Source organism: Hyalella azteca, unplaced genomic scaffold, assembly GCF_000764305.2.
Source record: "Hyalella azteca isolate HAZT.00-mixed unplaced genomic scaffold, Hazt_2.0.2 contig4307, whole genome shotgun sequence".
NCBI lineage: Eukaryota > Metazoa > Arthropoda > Malacostraca > Amphipoda > Hyalellidae > Hyalella > Hyalella azteca.
In genome coordinates this window covers 95,021-113,408 of record NW_025934527.1, presented here as the reverse complement: position 1 = coordinate 113,408, position 18,388 = coordinate 95,021, and the positions used below count along the sequence as shown (strand labels likewise).

The 18,388-nt window shown below is 39.6% G+C and overlaps 1 protein-coding gene across 1 annotated transcript in view; it reads right to left on the bottom strand.

The window, feature by feature from the left end:
- Positions 1–12,313: 12,313 nt before the first annotated feature.
- The window catches only part of LOC108679998, a 38,749-nt gene continuing 32,674 nt past the window's right edge, over positions 12,314–18,388 (bottom strand). The window contains exons 4-10 of the mRNA XM_047879946.1: positions 18,179–18,369; positions 16,618–16,793; positions 15,724–15,925; positions 15,408–15,411; positions 14,675–14,794; positions 14,108–14,280; positions 12,314–12,881 (exon numbers count right to left, since the gene is read on the bottom strand). Of these exons, the coding sequence (XP_047735902.1) occupies positions 12,411–12,881; positions 14,108–14,280; positions 14,675–14,794; positions 15,408–15,411; positions 15,724–15,925; positions 16,618–16,793; positions 18,179–18,369 (1,337 nt within the window). The 3' untranslated portion in view covers positions 12,314–12,410. The remainder of the gene's footprint in view (positions 12,882–14,107; positions 14,281–14,674; positions 14,795–15,407; positions 15,412–15,723; positions 15,926–16,617; positions 16,794–18,178; positions 18,370–18,388) is intronic.

Sequence of the window (18,388 nt, the reverse complement as noted above, 5' to 3'; positions counted from 1 at the left end):
GTCCCGTACGGTCAAGGAAAAAAACACGTTCAGGTTCATTAGTTCGAGGCAGCGTATACACCTGAGCGTAGAATGTACTGCCTGTGAGAACATGGGCCGTAGTATCGGTAGTAAACTCAGCGAAATGCATGGGTTATGGTGCCAAAATAATTACACGCCTTCTTACGTTACGTATACTGAGGCGAGTTTTGATTCACTGTGGTTCTAACAATTAACAATGAATTACAATTGAATACAACCATTTTCGATTGAATACAACCATTAAAACAATTAACAATGAATGAATTTGAGCAATGTTTTATCAATGAATCATGAATCAATATCAAACAATATTCGAGCAAGACGTCATGTTCGTAATAGATATGGCAGAAAGTTAAGCCGATACTGCCGGCTTAACTTGCCGGCTCTTTACTGCGAATTGGGTTGACTATACAATTGGCATTTCTGTGCCGCATTCAATCTGCGGTCACGTTGGGTTTCGTGGACATGCGCTCCGAAATATATCTGGCGATTGGCCTCTTACAAGCACATAAAAAACATGGCACGTTCCATAAATAGTGATGGTTTTTGAAGTTATTATCAGATTTTTTCAGAAAAATTTCTAACAGTAACTTTAAAGGAATACTGAATTTGCTTTCCAACAAACCATTCATTTTAATTGTTTGAAAATAACATAAAAAAAACGATTGTACGGCGTCCGTTCATCTTGAAAAATAATCGTTGCGCCCCGCTTGTCACAGTACCTATACTACTTGATGACCGCGTCTGAGTGGCTCGCCAGTGCGACTCTGGCATGATAGTCTTGACCTCATTTGACGCAGATAAAGTCGGATGGTGCGATGACCATCTGTGTCTGCTGTCTGGCTTTCCGGAGACGACGCTCGTCTTCACGCTTTTGATTGCGCAGCTCCTCGCCCTTCGTGACTCCCTCGCGAACGAACTGTTGCCAACTGCAGCGGTAGCTGCAAGCTGCACCCAGGTTTGGGTGTCGATTTTGGTTTTTTTGAGGTCGCGTTTGTAGACTTGCTTAGAACGCAGTGCCGGCGGCCATTTGAGCGTGCACCCGTGTCTAGTTCTCCATAGAACAAGTCTCATGGTGTGCTACCGTACTGCATACGATACACATTGCTGAGCAGGCAAAGGAGGAGATGCATGTTCATTTCTTATTGCGCAAGCTTGTGTTTCTTACTCAGTCCAGCCATAAAACGTTGAGAATGCGACGAAGGCAGCGCATGTGAAAGCACTCTAGGCGGTTCTCCTGTTAGGTGTACGTATTCCAGGTTTCACTACTGCACATAAGGGTATAAGGACGCATGCCTGGTGCACTTTGAGCTTGGTGTTGACAGCTGGTTGTTAAACCAAACCCTCTCGCTCACTCTGACCATCACACTGGCTGTCTTGTCAATCCTCTTATAAATCTCACTGTTGAGAGATAAGTTGTTTCTGATGGAGCCCAGGTAGGTGAAATGCACCCCTGCCTTCGCCCAGGAGAGGGCGTCGATGGCTTTACTGGGTTGTTTAACTAAGGCTCAGCGTTCAGAGCATCCAGGACAGGCAAGTTCTTAAAAGAGTTCAGCGTTTAGTGTGAAACGTAGTTTACATTGAAGTGAAGGTGGGGATAGTGTTCAATCATGCAATCTGCTCGGTCTTGTTGGCAATGGGTTCAGCCGACTAGGTTTCAATAGAGCCGTCTTTACAACCGGTCTGCCAGTTTTTCGCTGGATCCTCTCGTACAGACCCGTTAATATTGCCTGAATGTGAGGCCCACTGAATACTGTCTGATAGTAGCATCCAATAGGCGATTGGCTATTGGAATCAGAGTCACAACATGTGTCTATCATCACTAAAATAACTATTAAAACCATCATAATTAATTGCGCAACAAACGGTAGGAGTTTAGTACACGATTAAGCCATTAAAATTAGCCGAATCATTTAAATCAGATCAATGGTTGGTTATATCGCAATAAAAACTAGCTTTTGATCATATTCAAATAATATTTGAGCAGAACTAAAAAAAAACTAGAACTGCCGGCCAGCTGCGCATCGAAATCGCGTGACACGCACCAAGGTTCCTCCAATCCAGACTTCAGGAAAAGCGTGCATGAAAATGCCTTAAAAGAAAGTTCCATGCGCTGGACTGAACGTTAAAAGAAACTAATTACGCAGCGTGATCGTCTGCACGTGGTAAAACTTCAACGCGCAAATAACACTCGTGCACCGGTCTAGAGCTCCAAATGTTTTGAAAACTTCATGAAAGTTTCCATTTCACTCCAGCGTGAAGAACCTTCAATTTCTGTGGACGATTTAGTATCATTGACACAGAGACACTCGAGTCTCCCATTTGTCATACGGTAGTTTAGATATGGAGCAGGTTTTATTTCCAAGACACAGACACAAATGTTCCTCAGAAGTGATTTTTAGTTTAAGAAATGAAATATTTTCTATTGAAATACTGACATGTGAATTGCCCAACTCAATATTTATGGGTTATCTTCATGTCGGAAACTTCAACTCGGAGCTACAGGACAAGACCTTTAGGTTTAGGGCTTTCCAGTCCCTCTAGTCTGCGTACACAAGTCTTAGATCTCGCTTCATGCTTGCTCTACAATCTAGATAATGCATGCACATTAACAATTCTACAACTATAATTATTGGAATTTTTAATTGCTTTCTAAAACAACTATCTTACTGTAATGTACAAAGTTTGTCGAAGTTTTCATTTCAAGTTCGGAGTTACTCAAGTTTTGAAAGACCTCTGTTTGGTCGATACAAATTATGGAGAATTTTCTCTCATCAATAGCTAATAATTAATTTCTGTTCGTGACATAATTAGCTCAGGGGAAACGGTGCTGCACGCAGGTAAAATCATGCACCGGACTGTATAATTTTATTCATCATCCGCCATAAAGTTTCCTTACGGAAGAGTGGTTCGTATGTGACAGGCAATTATCACTGGAGTATTTTTATTGATAAGGTTTTAAAGTCGTGTGAAAAGCTAGACTTAGAATAAATTACTATTTTTTAATCCATGTACCTGTTAAAAAATAAGTGCGCAGTAAGTGGACATGACTTTATTTGACACAAACACGACAAGTATTTGAAATTTAAATGGAATCATAAACGTGAAGAAGATCGCGTCGTTACAGCGATCACGCGTTACGCTCATTATTCCAATAAATTGTTTCTCATAACAGAGACATCGTTTAGAGATTAGTTTAATATTTCGGCTATAATGCAATAAGCGAAGCGAATAGTGAAAACGTACGCGACTACTATACTAGACAATCGTACATACACATCATTGTATGCACATCAACCACTCCGTCGTATACTTTCATTTTAGTATGCTATTCAATTTAAATTTTGAGATAGCATCGCCCAAATAATCTACCCTATCCAAGTGGAATGTACCCTACGCACGCAGAAGTACCCTATGTAGTACGCACGCTGAAGTACCCTACTAACGTTGGAGCACTCAACGATTTATTAGTACCCTGCGAGCGTAGAACCTCACCTCGTAACTACCCCAGGCACGGAGGAGCTACCAAGCAGCTAGTGCGTCAGGTTTTCCAGCACCGCCAGTGTCGGCCAGCTAACGGGTTTTGGGCCCAGCGTGGGGCTAAGCTTCTTGGTGGCATTTTGCAGAGCTGGAGATTTGCAATGCCATGATAAACTTTAAAAAAATCTTTCCCAGACGAAATTTCTCTAATTAATCAAATAATAAATAGGTCATTTAAAAGATTAATGTAACTTTATAAAAAGGACAGCTTACTTCCCATTACTTTTTCATTACCTAAAATTAAAACCAAGAATTTATGCGGCATGAAATTTTAGAATTCTATTCATATACTATTTAAACACGATTTAACTTTTAGTCCTTTAGCACTAGATTTAATCCTGTTCAATTGAACTAGGAAGTGCAAGTTCCGAAATTTTCGATTTGTGGAGCACCGAGAGCTAGAAAGCCGTGAGCAGACGCAGCTCAACCTAACTAAACGGCGCGCGCGCGACCTAAATCTTAGGAGCTATCAGCCACCTTGCATGCTGTCCCGCAGCTACTCGTGAAGCGTTCATCACTATACGAATGATCAATTCGAATGATCAGCCACCATCACTGTTACCTCGCATGCTTTCTGTCCCGCAGCTACATGTGAAGCGTCCATCACAATGATCAGTCATCACGTGATCAGTGATCATCACGTGATTCGTGACTGATCATCACGAATGATCAGTCATCACCACTGCTACCTCGCAGATTGTCTCGCGGCAACATGCGGAGCGTTCATCACTATATAACTCATGATCAGTCATCACCACTGCTACCTCGCATGCTGTCTGTCTTGCGGCAACAAGTGAAGTGTTCATCACGATACAAATGATCACCACTATCACTGAATGTAAGCAAAGCTGCACTGTGGGAGACTTCAATACATACCGAGGGTGAGGGTTAATAGGATCGTATAGTGCCATCACTGATTAGTCGTCTAAAAGGTCATCACTGATTAGTGTCATCACTAATCAGCGTCATCTCTAGTGCCACCATTATTAGTGTTATCATTAATTAGGGTTATTATTAATTCGTCTCCTCACTAATCGATGCAGACCGAATTCTTTCACCGTGCTAAGGTGCACGCTTACATGGCCTAGAAAATGTTACGGTACAAATAGAACAAATTGTATAGAGGAACAAGTTGAATAGCACAATGAATTAAATAGAGAACAATGCAACAATCCAGCGGTTTGTGGAGACACTTTAATTGTTAACCACTACAGCCAAAAGAACTAACGGTTAAATTTCCAGTAAAAAAAAAGAACTCAGTTAAATTTCCTTTAACTGAGAAACTGGAGCTGTTTGGAAACCAGAAACTGGATGAATGGGACTGTTTTAGAAAATCGTCTTGTTAAAAACTTGGGATTTAAGCGTCTTTTGCATGGAAGCATTAGATAAATTAATGAATAAACCCATACATTAGGTCGAAAATTTAAAAAAGGCCAGAATTTGGAAATCTGTAAATCGACGGCGAATTAAAGTCGATGTGAGACACGAAAGAACATTTCCATTTACAGAGAGCAGGTGGAAGACATGACGGCGAGGCGATATCACCACCATGAATTTATTGTGACGTAATAACTTTAAATCACTTGTGTGAATAATAAATTTTTATCACTTGGCGTAATAATTCACGACAAAATTCCTGATGAAAACTTGCGCTAATTCGTTACAATGAACTGAGCTCGGTAAACCACAAGCATTTGAGCTTTCAAGGCAGAGAAACGAAAAGCTGTTGGGCATATTTCTTGCATCACATGGTTTAGAACTCGTATCATGTGAGTAAAATTTATGTTTAGACGGTTCGGTTGCTAACAATTTCCACTGGCCCCGGTTGGAACAAAGCTAAAAGACATTCGAATCTTTTTAAATTATTATTTCTACTTATTTCATTGAGGTAGACGTAACCAGTTTTTAAAGAATTTGTTTTTTAACATCACGCATTGCATGCATCGTAGTAATCGTTCAACAGCTAAAAATTCAAAAGCATAGGAAATGTTAAAACCCCTCAAACTTTCATGACCGCTTTGAATTAATGTTAGGTTCAATTCCCTTGAAGTCAAGTGTAGTTCACTTGCATTGGTCATTGAATAACCGGAGCCATTTAACATATCGACAGAAATACAATAACTAGACATTTTTGAGCCCCTGAGATTCCCCACTTTACTTTGGAGGAAAAATACTAGGTATGTTGCAAATTGCAATGCCGAGAGCTTGCCGGTCAGTTGGGGCGTGGCCTCGCTACTTAAGACTTTAGGCACCTAGATTGATTAAAAATTAGATGTGATTTCATCATTGGAACGTTAGAAAACGTGAAATTTTGTAGCAAATGAATAGATGATGCAGCGAAAATTTATATGTAGCTAAAATACGAGGCAACAAAAAATACGGGGCTGAAAAGGAAGGCCTTAAAGCAAAACTATCACAAATAACGAATAATCCATTGCAGGGAAAATGCAACCCAACATAATTTGCCGAAATGGGACTCATCGTGATCAAGTTGTTACGCAATGGTGTTTAGACGAACGACGAGGCCCTCTTTGACTACCGGTATGTTTTCCAAATTCCGCTCCTAGGTGACGTCGTGACGAGATCGGAGAGACTATGCATGCAGTATGGCCGAACATTCAAATAAACGGCAAACGCTTCGCACGTTCGCAGTTCACGAACCTCTTGACTGAACCTCGGTTTCGTAGTTTTCCGTCCCGAGCCTCTTCATACAAGATTACTGGCACACCGTGAACGGATATTTGAGTATTAATGAGAATATTACTTGCGGTTCCACGCCACGTGGTTGGTAACCTGGCTCTTGAATCTGATTATACCATCACGATTCGTATTAGCATCAAATAAAAAATCAATATACTTCAATGTTATTAAGAATACGAATACGAGTATTAGCTATAAATGGTACCAGCCTGCCCTGCATTAATTCACTCAGCGTGCTCAAGCAAGTGCTTCTAAGTTCGACCGTAGACCGTAGTCTGTTACACAGTCACAGCAGGAATTGATGAAGTTTGTCGAAATTGATGTATAAGAGTCATGATCGCCTTTTCTAGCTATTAGTTGCAACTCCATTACTGAAGCAAAGAAGGTTGTATAACTTGTATCCTTGAGTCAAAGTTTGGCGTTCAAAACTATTTATATTAATGAAAATGTTGAGGGTTAAATGGTGTTAGTTACATTTGCAGACTAATTTTTCGCTCGTTTCATTGAGATTAAATCTCAAGTATATAATTAATAGAACCTGAATATAATTATAACGATACAACACAGTTGTTTAGAATTACAAGCATGCTTTCAAGTTTCACCGTCAATTCTGCCCTCTTATTTCTCGACAACTCTGAAGTTGAGCCAGGTATTGGACGGGAAGCTCGCACCACACCTCACACCAAGACGGCCTCTAACCAACTGAGCAGTCAGGCCGCAGGCGGGGGTCAGCCACTCACTGCACTCAGCCTGACTCAGGCTGACAGCCTCAGCGCTCAGTGGTTCAGCGCCCAGCGGAGGAAGGAAGAAAGACTGCTAAAATCCAAGCGAGAAATCGAATCAGGAGACCAGATATATCAACATAGAGACCCAACCCATCCACATGGTTAAAATTATTAACTTGTAGAAAGATCAGCACAAGTGAAATTTGATCAAAATCCAACTATATCTCTGATACAGGCACTCCAGTCGACAAGTACGTGATCTTTCAGCCATTAAAAGCTACCCTAGACTGACGACTAGTTTTGATAGCCTCTAATACTGTTCAGTGAACTTTTTATCAAGTTTATTGACAAGCTCGGTAGCTGGCATTAATAGAGACATGCTGATGATAACGCAAGACTTCGTTGTGTTTTTTTTTTCGCGATTGATACAGTTAAAGTTGCAACTTTCAACACCACGCAGATCTCACGGCAAAGTAGTTGCGAAATGATCTAAATTTAATATAATGTTGTTAAGCATGTAGTTGGTTTTAACGAGGCCTCGGGTAGTTGGCTCGTCATGAGGCACCATGTTTTTTAACGCGATTAATATGACTGTAAGTTGTACTTCGACCTCCATTTCCACCCAAGCATGTAACGAACAACGCTACCCTGTTGAAGATCAGAGGAAGACAAGTAGGCCGCGCAGGTTTATAATAATAATAATATAATAATATAGCGGCTTCAGTGTTTGTTAGGCCGTAGGCCTGTCGCCGATTCTTAATATCACAGAACATCCACAGCTTGGTACGGGCTTGAACTCTTAACTCGCTGCTACAATTCTGCTGTGCTTAACCGCCCGGCCTCCTCGCCGATCTGACCAGAAACTGGCGCAGAGAGCTGGGATCGAACCCGCACCTCTCTGCGCCAATCCTGATACTCTGAACTGTAACCACTGGGCCACCCTGCTGTTGACAGGAGAAGGGCAGTGCGTGGCACGAACAACATGTTCCCAGCGCTCAGAGAGTGACGCAGATGCAAGCAAGTTCAGAATCGCGTACCGCCGCGCACCAGCGTCGTAAAATCTGCCCAGCTCCAGCTGTAAGGTAGCAGCATATAATGAACGAGTCTCCCACGCTGGATGCGGTCACGTCTGGCTAGCGTGAGCGCGTTCGTTGTTTTTATGCATTTAAACAGCCGTTTAACCACGTGGAGCTGCTCGTGAAAGCTTCCTGCATGGTTTCACTTTAGATTGTAACAAATTCTGACTCGGGTCAACTCAACGACTTGGTATGTCAATAGCATGTAATTTTCCTATTTTTAGAGAGTTCACTTCACAATTTTATGCGAATTTTAGGCAAGAGCAGAATAACAATCGGGATATCGTTTATTATTGCTATTTTTTCCACAAGTTTTGAACAACCCAGTCAATTTCTGATCAGTTCCATATTTTAGACTAAAATTTGATTATAAATAAGTAACTGATTGTCAACATAGGCAACATGTGTTTGTAATTAAATTTTGCATGTTTATGCCACAGTAAGCATTTACACGAACCTCATTCCTGAAGGCTCGGTAATTATTCTTGAAATAATGAAACAAGTGCGATGAACCAGCATACAATCATTCGTCACCACAAAATATTTCGTATGCGCTTGTCTGCCAAACCGACCGCTCGATGAAAGTATATGTTAAGTTTAATTTCACTATAAGTTATTTCTCGAGATTTTTCTAATGTTTCGGGATGTTATATACGAGTTTTGGGCATGTGTATAGTCTTTTGTTATCCAACATTCCGAAGTGCCACGCCATGCCTTCATACTTAATACTTTTTTATTTTAGTCTCCGTAAATCAAGATCGCATCTCTTGTGCTGATGCCCACATTACTTATTCTGTATTGAAACTAGAGAAAATAAATTGTTGAACGTATTTTTATACGCATCGCAGCACATACGAAAATGATTACAATGTAAATGATGGATATTCACATTGTTGTTCTCAATTCTGTGCAGTTAGCGCTTTCGTTTGCAAATAGGGAAGCAAAACAATTTTTGAAAAGAACGAGCTCTATATTTAAATACATTTGAAAATCCTATCATATTATCCACCGCCATATGTAAGCAACTCTGCATAACATGTATCACAAAATTAACACCAAATTTACGGCTCACAGTTTTAATAATATTCTACACACGCCTATACTATGGAATAAATATTCCTCGAATCATTTCATTCCCCAACAAATGTGGTTTATCGATTTTAATAAAAAATAACTAACATGGGTAAGTTCGAAAACTGTTCAGAAAATTTAATCAAATTTTAAGCGTTATTGCGGGTTTATTTGCAACACTTACTCGTCCATTTCAAACGCTTCGATGGGTAACTCGTTTCCTGAAGTTTTTTTTCAAGAAGAGATACAAATTTATGCCTTTAAAGTACTCTTTGGTTCAAAATAAAACTTAACACAGACATTACAAGCTATAAAATCGATATAAATAATAACAGAAATGAGGTATGAAAATAGAGTGCGAACAACAACATTGTAATAAGACAAGTAAAGTAATCTGGGTGTTAAATCTATTATTGGGATTTACTTAGAAACTAAATAAAATAAATTAAAACGAATACTATAAACATGCATTGCAATGAAATAAACTAGTCCTAGCAAAGAGTCGACCTAAAGCAGTCGTTCAAATAATACGATTCATGATTCTCAGAATATGAGACACTTGAATCTGAAATGAACTGCGTTTTTCCAATGGAAAAATACGCGGACGATAACATCTAACATTAAAGTTCACTAAAATGGTTGGATCACTTATAACATTGGCAAAATGTAAGACTAATTAAAGAATAGAATAGAAGTGTCGGCGTTGAAGAAATAGGCCCATGGCCTGCTGCCGATTCTTGAACTTTTCGTGATTTGATTCACAAGGGATCCGGCCTTTGGAACCCGATCTTTATTCCACGAAGATCTTTATTCCACGAATGAAGGAAAAGATTCACGAAAAGTCTAGTGTGTCGCCAAAAATTATCCGAAAAACATTAAATGCAAACTTCAGGAACAAACTACGAATAAATTAACACATTTTTTCTTACTTAGAACACCACTCCAGTATCAGACCATGCGAACATTTAGAAACAGTTTCTGTTACAATAATGAGCTAGTTAGACACGTAGCCGAGATAGGGCCTAGTCACAATCTATACTATCACTTACTAGTGTCGAGCACAAAATTAGAAATTATTTCGTTAGTGTGCAGGTCTAAATATTTTAATTTTTATCTATATTGGGATCGAGTTAATTTGAAATCGTTAAACTTGAAGATGACTTAATAAAACAATCGGTTTTATAATGTACAGGTATAGGCTGATGTCTTGGATGCTTCTTACAGGCGCTCGACAAACCATTTAATTGTAGGATTTTCAACTCACATTCATATTTTCATGAAAAATCCATAAACATTATTTACAATAACCATTATTAGTTATAACCAAGCACGACAACATGGCCTGGCAACACACGTACGTCGTAGAATATGTGGGACTGTAAATACATCTTGTATATTTGCGCACACTCTGTACAGTTTCATACACAAGTTAAATGTACAATGTACATAAACATTTTATCTTGGTGTATTATGGAAACATTCTTATAAGAATTAAGTGAATATTTTGACAGTTAGAAGAGATAGCAAAAATTGTGACAATTATTGCACGGACTTGTCATCATCGCAAGTTATTAGAGTTTTAGTGAATATCAAAACTTCGAACTTATTGACGCATGAAGTTGTTATGAAGTTAGTCTTTACTATTGTCCACAATGCCATGAAAAATAATCTATATTTTAATAACTTTCTGCTTGCATTAGTTGTACAATCTAATTAATTGAACCTGATAATTATATAATATCGGCGGTTAATTAATATAACGAAAACAAAAATATTGGAATTGGTGCATAATTATGAATTCGATTAGTAAAAAAGTTATTCCTAGAAGCCGATTAATGAAAATTGATTTAAACGTAGGAATACAATTGGCACGAAATTCAGCAAGATATGAGGTAAAGCCAGAAATTTATTGGAGAAGAATCGATAGATAATATCATTATTTAATTGTACGCTGTATGAAACGCGAGTCGATAATCACGATCATATGTGAGCGTTTATCGAAAATCAGAGTTCTAATTCATAACCACTTTATTTCCAGGGTGGAAATTTTTCATTATATCAAGTAAATTTTGCAAGGGTTTAGGCTTTTGATTGAATCAATTGAATTTTTGGAATTAAGATTTCAATTATTGTTGTTTAATTATATTTAAGGGAGGTGGTTTTTGATCAAATTAATTTGGTTTTTAATTTAATTTAAATTCAGTTATGTCGGCACAATTCACGATTCTACCGGCATTTAGGCTATTTAAGAGGTTTTATCTTCGATTTTTACATGAATCTTTAGAACTATTTTTATTTACAGGAATATAGTTTATTTTCACAGTTGGTAATCGTAATTCCTCATCATTGGTTTACATTGACATAGCCTATTTCTAACATAGTCCGAAATTTATCGTGTATTTGTTGGCATTTACTACAAATAATGATGATATCGACACACTATTTATACAACTACGTACACAAGCACACCTACACATCGAATAACACACACTACGTTAATATGAAAAAATTCCTTAGTTTTTCTTTTACATGATGTATGAGCCTACGGATCATTTCATATTAATTTAGCATTAATACTCAGACAAATGAGTCAGAATATTTATAATTTGCTATTCAGTTTTTGCCCTATATGGGTTATTCTGACGCAGTTTGGCACGGTTAAAGAGCGTAGCAGAGATACGGCCGCTCTCTGCTTGCGCTGTGGGTGAGGGAGTGGGTGAGTATTTGGACAGCCTGACACATTTATTTCTCTCTCATGCACGTAGTACATCGAGAGCTAAGAGAACTCAGCCTTGGTCGCTTCAGGACATTTATTTAATCTCATACCATACCATTTTTCTAATTTATTAATTAAAAAATGATATCAACTGGGAAACAACTTGTGAGTTGTGGAAACAACAAAACTTTATGTTGTGCCCTACAAACTTTGTGATGTTGATATTCGCTATATGATGCAAACTCAAATGATATTAAAAGGTTCACTAACATTTTCGTTCAATACAACTCAAATCTGAAACCCGATCCTTAAAATCATCAGATATTTTCTCAATCTTCATATTTTTAGCGCATTTTCTCACTTATGGACAAAAAGGCGCTATTGTGCTCGTCATTTCCGTCCGTCCGTCTGTCTGTCCGTCTGTTCGTCCGTGACTTCACGGACGGACGAGAAAATGTGCTCTTTGTCACTCACTGCACTGAGTACTAGGTAATATTTTAAATTTAGTTTTGGGGTAAATGCGTCCATTTCTTGGGCTAGGCCTCCCAACCATAATAAACCTCATTCCATTTTATTAACTTCGGCGGCCTTAGCAAGGAGCTTGTGGGTGACGGTGGCTAGCTTGGGGGCTACGGGGGGCTGGTGCCCGTTGTGGAGCCCCGCGGGGGGCTGGTGCCCGTTGTGTAGCCCCACGGGGGGCTGGTGCCCGTTGTGTAGCCCCACGGGAGGCTGTAGCCCGTTAATAACACCAACGGGTGACATGCCTAACCCGTTAGAGTTAGCGCCATTACTGCTGGAGTTATTGTTACTGCTACTACTTGTAATGTTGTTATTGGTGTGGTTGTTTAGGTTGTTATTGGTGTGGTTGTTTAGGTTGTTGTTGGTGGTTGTGGTGGTGGTGGAGGCGAGGGTGGGTGAGCACACCTTATGGTGGGCGTCCCAGTCCTTGTGCTGACAGAAGGGACCGCAGTAGCGCGCCGTGTTGCAGCCGCTGCACGTCTCGTGCGCCTTGCGTCCGCAGTTCCAGCAAGCCTGCACTCATATATAATATAATTATTTTATTTATTAGTCAGTCATTCCACTATTATATCATTTATGGTAAGTCATGTCACGCTTATTTATTTAAGCCTGCACTCATATATACTGATATTATTGCAGTATTGCTGAGTTATTTCACTATTGTTTCGTTATTGCTGAGTCATTTCACTATTATTTCGTTATTGCTGAGTCATTTCACTTCCAAATTAATTTTAAATAGTCTATCAGAATTAGCACTTTTTGTGACACAACTTCAATTTCATATTTTAGGCATTTATACCCATTTGTTATTCTAAATTAATATAAAATCAACCCACAAGGTTATGAGTACAAAATACCTGGTGTTTAAACCATTTGTTATTCTAAATTAATATACAATGAACCCACGGGGTTATGAATACAAAATACCTGGTTATCTGAATTTGAACGACACAACTTCAACTTTATATTTTAAACATTTAAACCCATTTGTTATTCTAAATTAATATACAACGAACCCACTGGGTTATGAATACAAAATACCTAGTATTTATACCCATTTGTTATTCTAAATTAATATAAAACGAACCCACGGGGTTATAAATATACAATACCTGGTGGGGGTCAGTCAGTATTGCTGAGTCACGTCACGCTTATTTATTTAAGCCTTCAGTCAAATACCTATACTAATATTATTGCATTATCGCTGAGTCATGTCAAGGTTATTTAGTTAAGCCTGCAGTCAGATATGCTGCTATTATTGCATTATTGCTGAATTATTCCACTATTATTTCATTATTGGCGAGTTATATCACTTATAACATTGGCAAAATTCTAAGTGAAAATAAACTTTCCCTGTCCTCCGTGGCATTATTGCTGAGTCATTTCACTATTATTGCACTGATGGTGAGTTATTCCAAAATTATTTCATTATTTGTGAGCAATTTCAACATTACTGCGCATTCGTGATATATTCACGTGCAACTTTGATGGTGTATGGGCAGGAATCTTTCTTCAAGAATCAATAGAAGTTCCAAATTAAATTTAAACAGTCTATAAGAATTAAAACTTTCGTGACACAACTTTAACTATATATTATAAGCATTTAAACCCATTTCTTATTCTAAATTAATATAAAATGAACCCACGGGGTTATGAATACAAAAATACCTGGTGTTTATACCCATTTGTTATTCTAAATTAATATACAATAAACCCACGGGGTTATTAGTACCAAATACCTGGTGGGGGTCGGGGCGAGGGTCACCAGCGTCGCGGCGCGCGAGCTCGCGCACGAGGCCCTCGAGGCGCGCGCGCTCAGCCGTCACGAGCTCCTGCGCGCGCGTCTCCGCCGCCGCCGCCGCGCGCTGCACTTCCGCCACCGCCGCCCGCCGCACTTCACTCACCGCCTCCTCTGCGACATGCAACACGCAGGGTTGTCAGGGTAGAGTAATATAATAAATATAATAAATAGTGTATACATTTGCGTTTAAAATAGTGTCTGCAATTGCATTGGAATTAATAGGGTATACACTTGCTTTAAAATAAATAGCAAATGCACTTGGAGTACAAATAATAGTGTATGTAGCAGAAGTAAAAATAAATAGTGTATGCACTTGCAATAAAAATAAATAGCAGATGCACTTGGATTAAAATAATTTTCAATGCATAATGGCTTGTAAATAAATTTCTCAGCGCAAGAGATTGCCGTCCGCCTGACCGACTGACCTCGGCCACCCTGTCCTCCGTGGCCTACTGACCTGCCTTACGCTTGACCTCGGCCACCCTGTCCTCCGTGGCCTACTGACCTGCCTTGCGCTTGACCTCGGCCACCCTGTCCTCCGTGGCACGGATGGCCTGCGCCACGAGCTCGGCTGCGTGTCTGCGGACCTCTGCGTCGTAGTCCGCAGACCGGCCACACCGCGCGCCTGTGGCCCCGTGTGGGTAATGTGGCACAGTCAAGTGATGTGACACATGACACAGACATATGACTTGTGTCACAGACATATGATGTGACACATGACACAGACATGCAACATGTGGCACAGTCACATGATGTGACCCATGACACAGAAATGCGTCATGTGACACAGGCAAGTGATGTGCCACATGACACAGACATGTGACTTGAGTCACAGTCACATGAAGTGACACATGTCACTGAAATGTTGACTTTTAGTTTACTAATTGTTTGTACTTTTGTTCTAAGTTTTTCAACTGACGAAGAGGTTGGACTCCGAAATTTTTTCTCACATAAGTAACGATAAATTTTTCAGCTGATCTCTTTGCTTTTGAATTCTGGAGGACGTAAATTAAATAAAACTAGATAATTAAAAAAAAACCTAAATTTAAATTAAAATACTCATTGTTTCTATTAAATTATTCAATAAATGTTTCATGTTAATATCGTTAAAGAAGAGAATTTTCGNGGGTATGACGAGGGTATGAGAAGCGTATGACTAAGATGAGTGTAACACACGCGTTACTCACGCGTGACGCGTCAGTTACGCGTGATATGTACGTGCTTTACAAAAATTTTACAAGTCTGTTCAATGTTAGTTAATGTTCATCCACATGTGATTGTTGAAGATCAATGTTGTATGAATAATAAATTGTAAAACTTATTAAAGATCTTAAGCGTTTACAATAGTACTTAATGACAAAATTAACATGATTTAAGAAGATTGCTATCATTTTTTAAGTACGGCAAAAGAAAAGAAATGTCTCAACATGTGAAGTGAAAACTAAAAGTAGGTCAATTTGATGATTATTTTCTTGAATAACTTCAAGCCTGTTCTAATAAATATGATATAATTAAATAAAGGAGTATAATTTATATGAATAGTGCAGGTATTACCATATGTATGTTCTTCCATTCATCGTCATTGACGGCGTTGGTGGGGGCGGTGGAGGTGGTGGGGAGCTGTGTGGGGGTGAGGAGGGAGGGGGGGTCGGGGCTGCTGCCCCCCATCGCGGGGTACGGGGGGGAGAACAGCCCCCCTAGCCTCTTGGCGGGGGGAGGGGATATGCTGCTGCGGTCCCCGCTCTCGAAATACGAACTGCAACAAACATTATTAATATGTAAACAACATTCATGAATGTGGACGCAACATTCATTAAAACGTGTACAACATTCATTAAATTAAAGGTACACAACATTCATTAAAACTTATAAAACATTCATTAAATTAAATGTACACAACATTCATTAAAAGAAGCATAACATTCATTAAAAGGTGCACAACATTTATCAACAAGTACACAGCGTTTATTAGTAAATACAGAGATCTTGATCACACAAAACACAATGAATAATTGTATATCCTGGTAACTATGAATGTCTATTGAGCTAATAAAATTCAAACGATCTCTGCAAGATGAGAAAAGTTCTCGGAAAAATAACAAACGACGTCGCCCTTTGCCCTCACTACTGCAGGGTGAACTGTTAGCCTCTCACCATATACCATCTATCACATATCATATACCACATACCATATACCATATATCATATACCATATACCATCTATCACATACCAAATACCATATACCAGCTATCACATATCATCTATCATATATCATATACCAAATACCATATACCATCTATCACATACCAAATACCATATACCGTCTATCACATATCAAATACCATATACAAAATACCATATACCAAATACCATATACCATCTATCATATACCAAATACCATATACCATCTATCACATATCAAATATCATATACCATATATCACTCACCTGGAATATTGCTTGCGCTTAGAGGCGCCGCTGAGGGGCACCGAAGGGGGCGCTGAAGGGGGCGCTGTGGGGTCCTGCGAGAAGAAGTCCACTCCAGGCTCTGCAGGAGCTGCTGCTGCTGCTGCTGCAGCCTCCAGCAGTGCTGCCTCCTGCACTGCCACGTACTGCTGCACAGGCTGCACACCGAGTAAGCTATGTTATTTCAGTGCTGCACAAGCTACTCTTATAATAGCATCTTTTACCGCACTGAAAGCACCAAAGTAACGGAAGAAGTGAAATGGATAAATACAATATACGACAAGATCATACCAAATGTGCCCTTGAGAAGACCAATAGCTGAACCAACCGAGGTGCATGCCAGAGGTTAGCTTTGGCCAACTTTACGTTTTAGGTTCTATTTCTTTCCGAGGGTGATTATGCTGGAGGGCATAGCAACCTATGATGTCCATTGCTTCAAGCCAAAGCGCCATATGTCCACAGCCACCGCTTAATTAAGCATGATCGAGTTAAGCATAGTCATACTACAAAGATCAGTCACAGACTGCCTAAAGATAATATAGCGCCGTAGGTCTACAGCCAATACTTGAGCATGCTTACTCTTTAGCAGGCAGTTCTTTATCCGACTGTACCTACTCCGACCTTACCTCTTCTGGCCTAACCTCTTCTGGCCTAAACTCTTCTGGCCTAACCTCTTCTGGCCTAACCTCTTCTGGCCAAACCTCTTCTGGCCTAACCTCTTCAGGCCTAACCTCTTCTGGCCTAACCTCTTCAGGCCTAACCTCTTCTGGCCTAACCTCTTCTGGCCTAACCCTCTTCTGGCCTAACCTCTTCTGGCCTAACCTCTTCTGGCCTAACCTCTTCTGGCCTAACCTCTTCTGGCCTAACCTCTTCAGGCCTAACCTCTTCTGGCCTAACCTCTTCTGGCCTAACCTCTTCTGGCCTAACNATAATGATAATGTTAATAACAATGTTATTAATCATAAGGTAAGGTAGTAAGAATAATAGCAAAGTAATAAAAGTAACAGCACTTACATATGATGTGTACAAAAATATGTTGTCAGCCGCGGTCATCCCGTAATTGGGGCTGAACATATATGTATATATTATCTTCAATATGTAAGTTATTTCCAAGACCAGGGTTGAATTTTATAGAAAAATGTTCTTACTTTTTTCTATTTCAGAACGATAACAAATCTGTATCGTCAATAGAAGCGTGATTACACGAATTCCTCAATTCGTTTTTTTCCTTTTCGTTCTTCATTGAAACTATAGAAAACTGAAACCTCTATAACACCGTATAGCACTTTGGTAGGAATAGCACTGAGATAACAACTCCAGGCAGGAATAGCAGTGAGATAACAACTCCAGGCAGGAATAGCAGTGAGATAACAACTCCAGGCAGGAATAGCACTGATATAACACCTCCAGGTAGGAATAGCACCTCTATAACACCTCCAGGTAGGAATAGCACTGATATGACACCTCCAGGTAGGAATAGCACCACTATAACACCTCCAGGTAGGAATAGCACCTCTATAACACCTGCAGGTAGGAATAGCACCTCTATAACACCTGCAGGTAGGAATAGCACCTCTATAACACCTCCAGGTAGGAATAGCACCTCTATAACACCTCCAGGTAGGAATAGCACCTCTATAACACCTGCAGGTAGGAATAGCACCTCTATAACACCTCCAGGTAGGAATAGCACCTCTACAACACCTCCAGGTAGGAATAGCACCTCTATAACACCTCCAGGTAGGAATAGCAC